This window comes from Paramisgurnus dabryanus, chromosome 21 (assembly GCF_030506205.2).
Source record: "Paramisgurnus dabryanus chromosome 21, PD_genome_1.1, whole genome shotgun sequence".
Lineage (NCBI taxonomy): Eukaryota > Metazoa > Chordata > Actinopteri > Cypriniformes > Cobitidae > Paramisgurnus > Paramisgurnus dabryanus.
Genome location: NC_133357.1, coordinates 24,264,825 through 24,278,723, shown reverse-complemented (window position 1 = coordinate 24,278,723; position 13,899 = coordinate 24,264,825). Strand labels below are relative to the sequence as shown.

General features: G+C 38.9%; 1 protein-coding gene across 2 annotated transcripts in view; it reads left to right on the top strand.

Annotated features, from left to right (window-relative positions):
* Positions 1-3,346: 3,346 nt before the first annotated feature.
* adcy6a (adenylate cyclase 6a) overlaps positions 3,347-13,899 on the top strand; it is a 64,981-nt gene continuing 54,428 nt past the window's right edge. Inside the window, exons 1-3 of one of the 2 annotated variants that reach the window (XM_065286350.2) lie at positions 3,347-3,586; positions 7,752-7,960; positions 8,555-9,488. In XM_065286350.2, the coding sequence (XP_065142422.1) occupies positions 8,556-9,488 (933 nt within the window). In that variant the 5' untranslated portion in view covers positions 3,347-3,586; positions 7,752-7,960; position 8,555. Of the gene's footprint in view, positions 3,587-7,258; positions 7,489-7,751; positions 7,961-8,554; positions 9,489-13,899 lie in introns of those variants that run through there. The other variant, XM_065286351.2, reaches the window with a different exon arrangement.

Below are 13,899 nucleotides of genomic sequence, written 5' to 3'. Positions count from 1 at the left end.
GCATTGCACAATAAATTATCTTAGCTGCAGACATTTTAGGTATCTATAAATACTGATAACTGTGGTCAAAACAATAGCAAAATAAATAGTTCTGTATTATTAAATTACAGACAAAGATTTTGAATAGCTACAGTAGGTTGGATTGTATGTTTGGTACGAAATGGGTACGGGGGGCCTGACCCCCTATTTTTTCATAGGGCCCAAAATTGCTAGCGGCACCCCTGCATTTACAAAACACTGTGCAGCATGTTTTGTCACGGTTAATCCGTGTTCTGTTTTGTGTCTGCTACTGATTGTTGTCACCTGGACATTTCCCTCTTTATTCATCACACCTGTTACCATTTAGTCCTTGTGTATATATATCCCGGTCACCTGTATGTTCAGTTGCTGGATCGTTGTCTCGGTGTGTGTCCTTACCACAGTGTATGTCTTGGTCCCTGTTCCTGCCTGTTTACTTATTTATCATGCCTTGTTTTGTTATTTCAGTTAATAAATGTTATTTATTTCAAACTTTGCACTTACATCCTCCTACCTGTTCCGGGGATGTGACAGAACGATCCAGCAATTTGAGGATGCAGCAAGTTTGCTTGAAGCGGATCTCCCCTTAAGTTAAGTGTAACAGCCCCTAAGGGGCCTAAAGTGTGCCCAGAAAACAAGGGGCCTAAAGGGGCCTAAAGTGTGCCCAGAAAACATCCCCCACACCATTACACCACCACAGTGGTAACAAGGCATGATGGATCCATGTTCTCATTCTGTTTACGCCAAATTCTGACTCTACCATCTGAATGTCTCAACAGAAATCGAGACTCATCAGACCAGGCAACATTTTTCCAGTCTTCAACTGTCCAATTTTGGTAAGCTCGTGCCAGAGTCAATCCTGACCTCCCTGGGGCCCTAAGCAAAATTCTGATAAGGGGCCCCCTACCTCACATGTGAGCCATGGTACCTGACCCGTGAAAGATTGCACACGCATATTAACGCATATTCAAGTAGGATTTACCCTCATCTAGTGGTGAAATTGTATTTTGCATTCAAACGAACAGTGCTCTCTCACGCCTCGCCTTTCCAAATGCGTGTTGCAACTATGGTAGCTGTTATGTACTCACTGATCTCCTTGTCCGTTTCAGCTAGTTCACATGTTCTGAATGAAAACGCGTTGTGGAAATGCGTCGGTAGGCTAGTGCTTTTTGTCCCTCTCTGCTATTATAGTTTATCAATACGGCAGAATGACATGGAAGCCTCCTCTTACCCATTTAATGTAAGTAAAGAGAAGAAATTCTAAGCTTACAAAGAAAAGTCAGATTACTGGCAGAGGTCATCTGAATAAAGACATTGATTTTGATTAATAAAACACTTAAAATCCTACTTAAAGATACAATTTGTAAGATATTTGCAGTAAAATATCCAAAAAACACTAGTGTGGTGTTATATATTTTGTCCAGCTGATTACTAACAATATCTATAATGTTTTCAACTATTTGTAAATTATGAGAAAATTGCTTTTTTATATCACAACGTCTATAACTGAAGTGCAGTTTATCTGTCTATTTCAGCTTATTTCCAGATGCCGGGCCACCTATTGGTCTGTACAGGTATTTCTGTAGAAATTTACGCCCTGCGTCCCAAAACGCATACTTCCATACTATATAGTAGGCGAAAAGCACTACTTCTTGTACTCTTTGCATACTATATAGTATGGAAGTAGGCAGTTTGGGATGCACTGACAGTTTTTCTCAGTCACTTTGGTGCATTTCTCACATCACTATTTAAATTTGCACAACAGTTAATGCAGTTCTCAAAACTAATTAGTTCAAACTCCAAAACTAGTTGATAAACTGCAAAAGCATGTCACTTGCTCAAAATAGATAGGTCATTCCTCAAAAGCAAGTATTCATGTCAATGAATGTGTCAGTGTCATCAAAATGAAAAGTCCTGACACCATTGTTTATCAACAAGATAGTCAAATGGCTTAGTCATGTTTTCATTATGACAGTTTACGTTATAAATGTTTTTCAATGCAAAAAAGTCAGATCTTGGTGACACTACCTGCAAATGCTCAAGAAGACAGCACTATATACTATTTGCACACATTACTGTATTTAGTGAGGTAACTGAGTACAAGACACTGAATATGTATGTTTCACATTTTTACTGCATATGCTGTTTGCTCTAATTTGTTCACAGCATTGTGCAAAAGAAAAAATACACCCTTATTTACAACAAACATAAACTCCCTTTGGGTAGAGCTGTGCACAACTGTAAACAATATTGCAGTACATATTGGAACTGAACATACAACACACATAGTACTGTAATCATTCGTGCACATCCAGACTTTCCTCTCTGTCCGGCCACATAAATTCAGAAATTGTTCAATTTAGGAGACATTTTCAGGGGAAAAAAGGTTTAAAAAAATTATTTTGACAACTAGTTCAACATTTTTGTATGTAATGACTCAAGCAATGAAATGAGGACTATTAGTGTTATATGGAACAAAGATACTACCGTTGGAGAAAATAACTTCAATACTAAACAGACTGTTAACGTTAAATCCAACCTTGATTAGCTGACACTAATTCAGCATTCACAAGTATAGTTAATTTTGACTGACATGACATAAGCAAATGATAATGTCATAAAACCTCAGAGAATTGTATGAAAGCAATTGATGCATGTCCAAAAGCATTTGCAATTTGTTCGAAGGAATGAGAAACTGCTACTATGATGTGCACAAATGACTAAATGTTGTGGAGGTTGAACTTACTGTTGTGCAAATGTAAATAGTGATGTGAGAAATGCACCAAAGTGACTGAGAAAAACTGTAAAAGATGAATAAGGATAATAATTTATTGTACAACATATTTTTGTTGTCGATCATAAAATTCTTTCATTTGGAAAGCTACTGTAGCAGTGCACCTGTTGAATGTCTATCTGTGCACTGGTTTAGCAATATGATTTCAGCAATGTGTTTGTGATCATTAGGTGTGTTTGTTGTTTTATTTTTTTCTGTACTGTTTACAAAATGACGCGCAATAGATGTTGAGGATTATGCATAATGTTATGACACCAGAAACAAAGTAATTGTGTGGGGCTCACTTGGTTTAGATAAATCACTTTTCCTTGGAATTCGGTTTATTGCATACAGAATTTAAAACTGGAGGTTGGGTGCCCCCAACGATAGATAGATAGATAGATAGATAGATAGATAGATAGATAGATAGATAGATAGATAGATAGATAGATAGATAGATAGATAGATAGATAGATAGATAGATAGATAGATAGATAGATAGATAGATAGATAGAGACAGGTGAATCAGTCTTGGGCTCGGCAGCGAGGAGGAGCGCTGCTTGTTCGCAGGCCTTTAGGGGGAGTGTTGAGGCGCGTGGAGACTGGCACCGCGTCTGTATGAAGGGGGAGAGGCTGGAAAGCGACGGGAGCACAAGCGCGAGAGAGCTTCGCAGACCGTGGCCCTGTCCCCACTCGATGCCCGCAAACAACACATTGCCCTAACCGAGAACAAGGACACGGTATGATCGGAAGATCTCGTGCGCTTTCGCTTCGGAAATGGAGAGATGGTCCACGGTGAGTCAGATCTTTTTCTAGGGTGATCACTCATGTTTTATGCAGGGCTGCTTACTAACACGGTTTCTGATGGACAAACGTTATTTGATTATCACCGTTTGGCCTCGCGTTGCCGCGTCGCCTTGTTATTATGAATGACATTGTCCAAGTCGGATGTCAGAAGTATGTAAGTTACGCGTGCGAACCTCATCTTGGCTTTAATGCAGCATTTTAGCCCCCGAGTTCTGACATGGCGAATAACCAGTGGCCAAACGCAACACCCTCATTAATACTAGCGATACGCGAAATCCTGTCGATCAGCTTGTTTTGACATTTACCATAGCTTAAATAAGATGCCATGTCTTTCGTTGGCTCTGCGGATGCCGGTGAAATAAAATGTGAATCAGCCGGGTGTAAATGCAGAATGACTGAGGCATAAGGCTTGATGCCCATCTGAGGAGTTGTGCGAGTGTTAGTCAAGGGCTGCTGCACATATTAAATCCGACGATGAGTGATGCACTGGAATGCTTCGCACATTATACGCGTCTAATGCATATGGACCGAGTGCTTAGGGCCTGTAGTGCGCTATAATATCGGCTCTTTGGGTGAAGGAGAGGGCGCCGAGGCTGTATAGCCCACACTTGACGGTCGGGTGTGACATGCTGTGCTGCACAAGTACCCGCACACTGTTACTGTAAGAGCCTCGACACGGTCACTGCTGCGAATATGGCACACACACGCACACACACAGTGTTATGTAACGAAACATCTCCAAACGGCCTATGGGAGAAATGCTGCATAGTTCTGCTGCCATCGACGAAGCGCTGAAATGATGCAGCGCGCGCGTGTTGTGTCTTTGGTGATATTCGTTGACATTTGTATGTGTACGCACGTCGACGCCCGTAGGTTTATAGCGCAAATAGGCGTTTCTTCTTGTTGGTTAAAAGACATGACAGCACGTTTGAATGAAGACTGAGACATTTTCCGAAAATGCAAAGGGGTATATGATTGATAATAATTATCGTGTGGCCATTGATGCGACGCTGCGATCTTTATGTGTATTACGTAACATCAACGAGCCGCTGTCGTGCAAAGGTCCCGAAGGAATACGAGGACGATACTTCTATGCGCCTTACAAATACGGCATGTAGATGTTCGTGCTGTCTTCTATCATGCTGTACGTGCTGTCATGAAATAATGATTTAGAATGGAAATGTATGGCAGGTTAAATGTGCTGAACTCTGACATCAGTGTGTTGTCGTCATTGTCTGTCCGTCAAAATGCACGAGGAGATACGTGCCTGTGTAATGTATCCAGTGTTTTTAGAGACCAAAAACCCTTTTGAGATCAGAGGCTGATTCATGTTTAAATATATGAAACTAGGTCGTATATCATGCGCCATTAATTATTTTTATACGAATATTCGAATATTATACGAAATTTGCTTTCGCGGGTTTTCTGGAGGCCTGGTGGGAACGTTTAACATGGTCACTTCACTTTTTCCTAAAGTTTGCTGAATTAAACTGATATTGATGATTGTTGTGACGACGATATCCGTAAGACTTTGAGTTCTTTAACTTATGATATCCAATCCTTACATTAATGAGAAAATTGTTTTAGCAATTAGGAGGTGGGGTGAATTGCTTTGCAATGACTGAAAGGCAGTCATTATTAATGTTTGTATTAATTACTAACGCAATGAAGAAATATTCCATTGGCATTATAAGTTTAAGGAATAGTTCACCCAAAATAAAAATTATTGTATAATTTACTTACCCTCATGCCATACCAGTTTTTTAAATAATATCCCAGCTCTTGTATTGCTATTGAATGGTCTCCAACTTCTTGAAGCACCAAACAAGTACATAGTAATCCATAACCTTTTATAAGTTCAGAGTGTCATGTGTGGCTCGTCATGTTATGTGAATGTGCATCATGTCAAAATACGTCCCTGCTGCACACATGTCGAAAGGGTTTATGGTAAAAGAGACGCTTACATTTACAAAATACTTGCAAGACCCTCACTTAACACTAAACCCCGTCGAAGCGTCTGCAGCAGGCATGTAGGTGCACATGACGCGCCAAACACAAATTTTGACAAATACATGTTTTGACGAGCTTCGCATCGTGCGCCCTCAAAAAAAGAAGTCACTGGCCGCCACTTTATTATTAAAGAAAGTAGACAATTTAAAAAATAAACAATGTGTTGTGAAATTGCACAGAGCTGCATTATGCTGATTTTATTATCTTAATAATAATAGTATGTTGAATTACAGTTTATTATTTAAATAGATCAATCACTTTTTTACTGTATTTTGCAGACCTTAACTAACTTCATACAGTGTTTTAGTCATTATTCATAATCTTCTCTTGTTTTCTCATCATGTACAGTAGCAACTGTGCTTGTATCAAACCTTTAGGAACGTGTCCATCTTTTTAACCTTGCGACCTGTCGTCATGCTAAAATAACATTTAGAGATCAGAGTCCTCATAAATGGCAAGAGGGACTAGAAATGAAAAATGCATTTTATCCAAAGGTCTTCAATAGGGGTATGTGACCCCATAGGATTCTCCTATTATTGTTTAACATCCAAATAATCTTTTTGAAAAAAAAAAAAGTGCAATTATAGGTTAATAATAATTAAATTATTATTTTAATATTTTTCTAATTTAAGCATCATAACAAAGTACAGGTATGTAATCCCATTTATATTGTATTACTGTATGTGCATGTTGAAAAAGCATAATCCCCATTTAAGGGTTCTTGGCCTGAAAAAGTTTCAGACATTTGATCTAATCTGTTTCTGAATCTTTTTAACATGTTTGCTTAGGAAAATTCGTATTACTGTTAAGGAAGTCAAATGTACTGTATATTGATTCAAGATCTGCAGAGCGATTGAAAAGAAATATAGTCAGTTTAAGAAAATTAACCTTGTGATCATCCATATCAGTTTTTATGTTAGTCCTGCTGTTTTTGGTTACTGTGCATATGTTGTAATTTTAGCCTGTTAAATAATGTATTTAAAGGATTTTTTTGTAGATTGTATTAAGTATGCGCAGATATATCAGCCTACGATCAGTTTTGGCAGTTAAAAGCATTTTTCCCAATCAGACATCGGCTGATTCTTTAAAAACAGCCTATGTTCAGGGCAGATCTTATCATAGCTATCACAATTCCTGCAGTGTGATTATTTTGATTTGGTTGACAATAACTACGTTTACATACAATCGAATAATCCGTTTGTAATCAGATTGATGTCTCAATCAGTTTAAAAGCCTTGATGGAAACACCTTAACCAATATGATTGAGGTCGATTGGATGCAAATTTCAATTGTATTTAAAGAAGAAGGTGTACTCCGATCTGTGATCCGATTATCAGGAGAAAAGTATGCATGTGACCGCATGAATCGTAGTATTTTCTCAATCTGATGCAAAAATACATTGTGCACATGTGCAAAGTTCACGTCTTATATATACCTCATATTTACATCTCACATAATTCTCGTCACAGAAACAAGCAAAAGCAAGTCAATAAGGTAATGGGGTCACGCGCTGTATTCTGCAGAGTTCATGTGTACTTTCATAACATTAGGCCACATAAAGCAGTAAAATAGTGTTGTGCCTTACAAAAATTGAGTTTTCATTGCCTTTATCTGAAAACTTCTTAAAAACAACTTTCTCCAACTTAACTTTGACTTTGTACATTTATCCAGAGGTAAAGCGTGAACTCGACAAGAGATGCTGTCCGTAGCGTGGCGTTGTTAAGTCTTAATTTTTTTTTTGAGTTCAGATTTGGGCTACTGTTTAAACTGTTTCCACCAGCTGTTTTTTTTCTGCATGTTAAAGATGAAAGGATTTCGTTCATTCCAAATCCATTGGGATGGTTTTGATACATGAATCTGGCAACCCTGGCTGTGCACATGTAAACAAACATTATTATCAGATTGCAATGTTTAGGGTGCATGTTAACTGTATTGTTGTAACCTTCAATCGGATTAAATTCAGTCGGATTGACAAAATTTGCATGTAATCACAACAGAAAATCGATATTTATAGGTATCGGTACAGTGTAGGTGTCATTCGAAGTAATCCAATATTGGTATTGGCAGAAAAACAGTTATGTTGTTGTTTATATCCTGGTGATCGATTTGATCTTACAGTGTTTTTACATTTTTTTGTCGACAGGTCCAAATGACACCGAGGCACAGTTGAAGTCTCAGTAAAAGATCTTCAGGGTTATCCGGGCAGTCTACAGTAACCAGACCAAACTGGACCCCCAATACTCCATACTGAGTGGTCCGAACTCTGAAGTTTTGCTTTCACTTATCCACTGCTATAAATGAGTGTTTTAGAAAGAAAGATCAGGGCTGGGGTGCACACCAGAACCCATACAGGTAAAGAGATCAACACAGTTCTGTCGTGCGGCTACATAAACTTTACAAATACCTACCTAACCCTAAGTGTATGATGTCTTTGTACAGGTCAGGCATCATACTGTACATAATGACAGATTATGACATTATTGCTCAGTGAGAACCTTAGCACTTAATAACAAAAAAAAATTAAAGGAATGGTTCAGTCAAAACACACCCAAGACAATTATGTCATCATTTACTTAACTTTATGTTTGCCGAACCCGTATGCTTATAACAAAGGGAGGATTTATTTTTGTAGGATTTTTACACACTTTTTAATATAACCAAAGCTCATAAAGATCACAGCCTCAAGCTGAAAAAAAAAACACAATTAAAATAATCCTTTTGATTTATGTATTATATATTTTAAGCCACATGAGCATTGTGTCTGGAATAGACCAAAATTATGCTTTTGTCTGTTAAGACATATGGTCACTATATAAACTATTGTTGTATGGACAAAAGCTGCATAAATATTCTTAAAAATAATGAATTGCATTTTTGGGAAACTTGCTCCTTTAAATGACTCGGATAAAATGTATATCCTTAATTTAATTTATTCTCTCCCTACAGAATGTCCTGGATCAACGGCTTCCTAGTGGCCAGAGTGGACGATCGTAAGACCGCTTGGGGAGAGCGCAATGGCAAGAAGTCCAAGCGCAAGGTTGGCTCCTCTCTCTGCAATCCACGCTACATGAGCTGCCTGCGGGACGTGGAAGCCATGGAGCCTCCTCCCCAGCCAGCACACTCCCAGGCCACCCGGTCCGGAGGAGGGGGCATGGGAGGTACGGGCGGGGGCAACTTTGGTATACGCTGCGGATGGCAGGAAGACCACTACGGGAAAGCAGGGGGAGGGGGGGAAGGGGTGGGGCTTAAATCTGTCGACCTAGGCTTTGAGGATGGCGACGTCAAGGGGCGGAAAGGGGTCCGTTCGGGTTGCGACGGCTCGAGCGACGACACGGCCAGCGGAGCGGGGTCGGTGACGGCGGCGGACTGCTGGGACAGGGTGGTACGCGTGTTCCAGTCCAAGAAGTTCCAGTCTCGCAAGCTGGAGCGTCTCTACCAGCGATACTTCTTTAGGCTGAACCAGAGTTCCCTCACCATGCTGATGGGCGTATTGGTGATCGTCTGCGGGGTCATGCTTACCTTTCATTGCATCCACGGACCGCCCGATGTGGTCTACGCCTCTGTGCTGTCTGTGGCGATGGCCCTGTTCATGGCATTAATGGTGGTGTGCAACCGAAACGGGTTCCACCAGGACTACATGTGGATGGTCAGCTATCTTGTGATTGGAGTGCTAATTGTGGTGCAGGTATTCGGGGTGTTGATGGTGGCCCCCCGCAGCGCCTCGGAAGGGATCTGGTGGTCCGTCTTCTTCATATACATCATCTATACGTTGCTGCCTGTGCGGATGAGGGCGGCAGTGCTCAGTGGAGGAACGTTGTCCTCCATACACCTTCTCACCACGTGGAGGATCAACCAGGATGATGAGTTCCTCTGGAAACAGGTAAATCCCATTGCTATTGTCACCATTATAAGGGAACAGTTCACCAAAAAAAATACTATTTATTTAATTACAAACCAGTATGTTGCTTATCCTGTTGTAAACAAAAGGAACATTTTTGAAGAATCTTAACACAGTTTTTTCCATAAGACGACCACATTTTCATTTTGGGCAAACTGTATTTCATAAATCCAAATGACAACTTTCTGAAAGAGTAGTTTCATAAGCTTTAGCGAACATATGCATTATTTTTTTTGTATTTCTTTATTATATACCGGTAAAATGAGATCCATATAATTATAATCAGGGATGCACCGATATCAGATTTCTGTGCCATTACCAATGTTTGATTACTTAGAATGACCACTACGGATAACGATAGTTTTGCTTTTTACTGCGTGTTACAAATTATTATGTCATGAATAATTTTGACAACTTTGTTGTCATTGTCACTAGAGATGCACCTATATATTGGCCAATAATCGGTATCGGACTAAAAGCTATTTTTCACGCTATCGGCCATCGACCATCGACCAATACTTTAAAAACATAGTCATGGCCGATATATCCTGTCAAACAGTAGAGAACAGGAAAATGCAATTAATTTGAGTTCTGTGTATAGAAAATGTAAAGAAACATAACTATTTTAATGTTCAATATTAATAGTCATTATATGAATTGATAACATTCAGAAAATTTAATCTTTAGAATTTAGTTAACCACCAAACAATCGGTATCTGCAGATATCAGTCTGAATAATCGGCTATATGTATTGGTGAAAAAAATGTCATATAAGTGCATCTCTAATTGTCACCCAATTCAAAATAATCACACAGTAGTTCTGATGCGTTTTGATTGACAGGATATAATTTGCCCTGATCATCGTCTGTTTTAAAGGTGCTGTGAATTGGCCGTTTTTGTTGTTTTATACTGTTGTCTGAGGGCTACTTAAATGTTCGCGTGGTTTAAACATTTAAAAACATCAAAAGCAAGAAGTAATAGGATATTTTGTACCATGGTTTTGAGGCTGGCTTGAGAAAAGGTCTGTATTGATTGGCGGGCTGCACTGAAGACCTGGAAGTAAACGCCCACTGCTATGATTGGATAACAGTTTTTCGTAGTAAAATATGAATTGTTTGAAAACTTCTAATGTGCAAAAATGGCAGCCGGGGGGATTAACCCATATGTTTAAGGTACAAGGGGTTCTATGTGCAAGAGATGATAGGGGAGAACCAAGGCGCAAGTTATGTGGAATGAAAGTAACAATGTGATTTTCTCAGAGCCCCGATTACATTTGCATTCCAAAATATGAAAGCATCTTTAGCACGCAACCCTTTCTTATAACGCGTTGTGTTTCTTGTTTTATGTGTTACAGTACTGATCAATCTACAGGTTATTTAGTGCCTAAAGTTTGACTTCTCAGTTGTTCAAGATAAAAGAAATGTCAGGAGTTCCTGTCGGGCAGAAAGTAACACTTGTTATTCTAATTTCATTTAATTTTAATTTGTGTTCATACTGTTGAAAAAAAAACTGTACTGTCGGGTTGCTTTTGAAACATTTGATGAAACTAAAATTTAAAATGAAAATGTCATTTCATTATTTTTTACAAAGATAAAGGAAAAAAATAGGTTTGCAGTTACACATTAACAAGGTCATAGTCATGTATATTTACTAAAAACAAGTGTAGCACAAAAATCTATCTTGTTTTGTTGTGTTACTTTTGATCCACCTGTGTGTTACTTTTCTCCCTGCTGTCAGGGTCAAAAGTAACAATTCACTACTCATGTTTAAAGTGAAATTATACAGAAGTCTTTTGACATTTGTTCAAAATTCCACCTGGTATTGATAGACCACACTTGTGAGTTATTGACCACAGCAAAAATATATCTCTAGTCTAAAACATTATCTTTTAAAATTATGTTTTTCTGAAAAATTTGACTTTTGCCCCTGCTCTCCATACACATAAATGACAATGCGTATGGGTAAAGTAGCAAACAACAAATCTTCAAATGCGACGGGCCTAGAAATTACCATTAACAACACCGTATGCGTGCATCAGAATCTAAATCCCGTCTGGCTTGACCATGTTTTCAAATCACGACTGGCTTGACCACAGTAGTACCAAGGATGCTTTCAGCGTGAAAGTGTGGTAAGTCCTTATCACTAACTTTGTACTTTCTAATGTACTTGTGAGGTTGCTCTTATGACCTTTATTATTCGTTCAATGTTTTTAGTCAATTGAACACTTAGACGCTGACGTTACTAGTGGTGCAACGGATCGCAGTTGATCCGTGATCCGTACGGATCACGACCCACGGTTCGGCTCGCATGTGATTCGCGGATTAATACGCAAATTTAAATAGGGAAAGTTTATCATTTGTAAGTATTATAAAGGTTTGCAAATGTTAACATTCAAGTGATTTTAAACAGTTTAACTGCAAAACGGCGCTAAAGTGATCAGTTTACTTTACGCACAAACGCACGCGTGCGGTTGAATGCGTCCGGTCCAGCTCGAGTCAGACATCATCCTTCAAAGATCAGAACTCTTGATGTTTAAATTTCAGAGAGTTGCGCTACTCTCTCTCATACTGTAGTGTATTAAAATACATTTGGCTAATAGAGCAATGAAAAACAACGTAACGTTTTTATGTGGGACGACTGTAATGCTGCGCCGTCTGTAATTCGCCCTCTGTCTGTGTCTGTGCGCTCGTTTAAGGGGACTCGGTAGTGCACAAACGGAGAGATGCAGTCTGTGCATATTTGGTCTTAAAGAGACAGTAAGCTCAATTGACCTACTTAAGTCTGTGTCATTAATGTTAATCAAAGAACCCAAGACAAAGAGAAAATCACTGCTGAAGCTTTAAAAAAATAATAATTACATTTAATTAATACAATAAATGCAGTGTTATTATTCATTTGATTTCTGTAACTAATGATTTTAGACCTTACTTAATGTGCAACCTTGTTATTTTTATAAATGTTTGTAATTTCTTGATTTGTTATTAGAATTTTCCCATACTTTTTTTTTGCTGATCCGAAAAATGATCCGATCCGTGCCTCAAAATCCGTAATGTGATCCGAACCGTGAGTTTTGTGATCCGTTGCACCCCTAGACGTTACACACAATCAGGACATATCAAGCGATCTCTAACTTGGTTGCTCTATCTGATTTTCCTCACGTCACTTGTGTTACTTCCCTACTATTTCACTCGTAAACCTGTGGGCAGGATTACAAAAGTAGTCGGTCCATTTCTTCTTTGGAGGCGGGGTTTAAACAGCATTTCCTTTGGTGTGTAAGTGTGTATTAGTACGTTAGCGATATGCAAAGGTACAAATCCCAAAGTAAAGATGACGCGAGTTATAATCTTCAATGTAAATCTCTTTTCTTGGACTACAACAAACACACGGATTGTAGGCAACAGTTTACTTCCTTGTTGACGTAGACACAACAGCCATAATAATTCCGCCCGCTTTCAACTCACAGTCTGTAAGTAGTCTATGTTTTCATATTTAAAGTATTTACTACTGACTAGACCATGATTCAAACACGAGTTTTGAGCAGTACTGAATGCGCTTGTTGTTTGTTGTTTCTATGATCACAAATGCAGACATGGTTTTAATGTTTTAGTATCCTTAACTTACTAATCTGTTACGTTTTGTTCAAGCCGCGCTGGCAAAGTTGATCGATCAATCAATCGGTCATCTCAGGGTTCCCACGGGTCCTTGAAATTCTTGAAAGTTTGTGAATCTGGGGAAAAAAATTCAAGGCCCTCGGAAGTTTTGGAAAATATACATACATAGATACAGGTCAGTGAAAGTGCTTGAATTTATTTTATGCAAGTTTTCTTGAAAAAAATCCATATTATTGCCTGTGTAGTGTATGATAATATCATAAAAATTCTAGACTTTTTAAGCACACGTGCCAAACTGTTCGCTCTAAATGCTTATATCTTCTCGTGAATGTTGATTCATACCAAAATGCTTTTTTGCATAGTTATTTTTGACACATGAAAACGTCTCGGGTTACGTATGTAACTGTTGTTCTCTGAGAAGGGAATGAGGTGCTGCGTCTCCATTGCTATACTTCCTGCGTCCCTGTTACGCCGTCTTTGGCAATATTTTAGATAGCGAAATACTTCCTGGCTCCCGCATCACCCTGTCTTTGTCGTTAAGCCCCACATTGGTTGAATTTGATATACACATTCAGACACACTTACCCCTGAAGGCGTCCCCAAAGTGTCACCGCAGTGACGCAGCGTAAGTTCCCTTGAAACGGAACTGTAACAATGTGTCTTCAAAGGTAACACAATGTAACCTTGCTCTCACTTGAAATGTCTCCCCACATTTAGTCCTTGAATTTGAGGATATTGGACCTGGAAAGTCCTTGAAAGGTCCTTGAATTTGAAGTTAACTA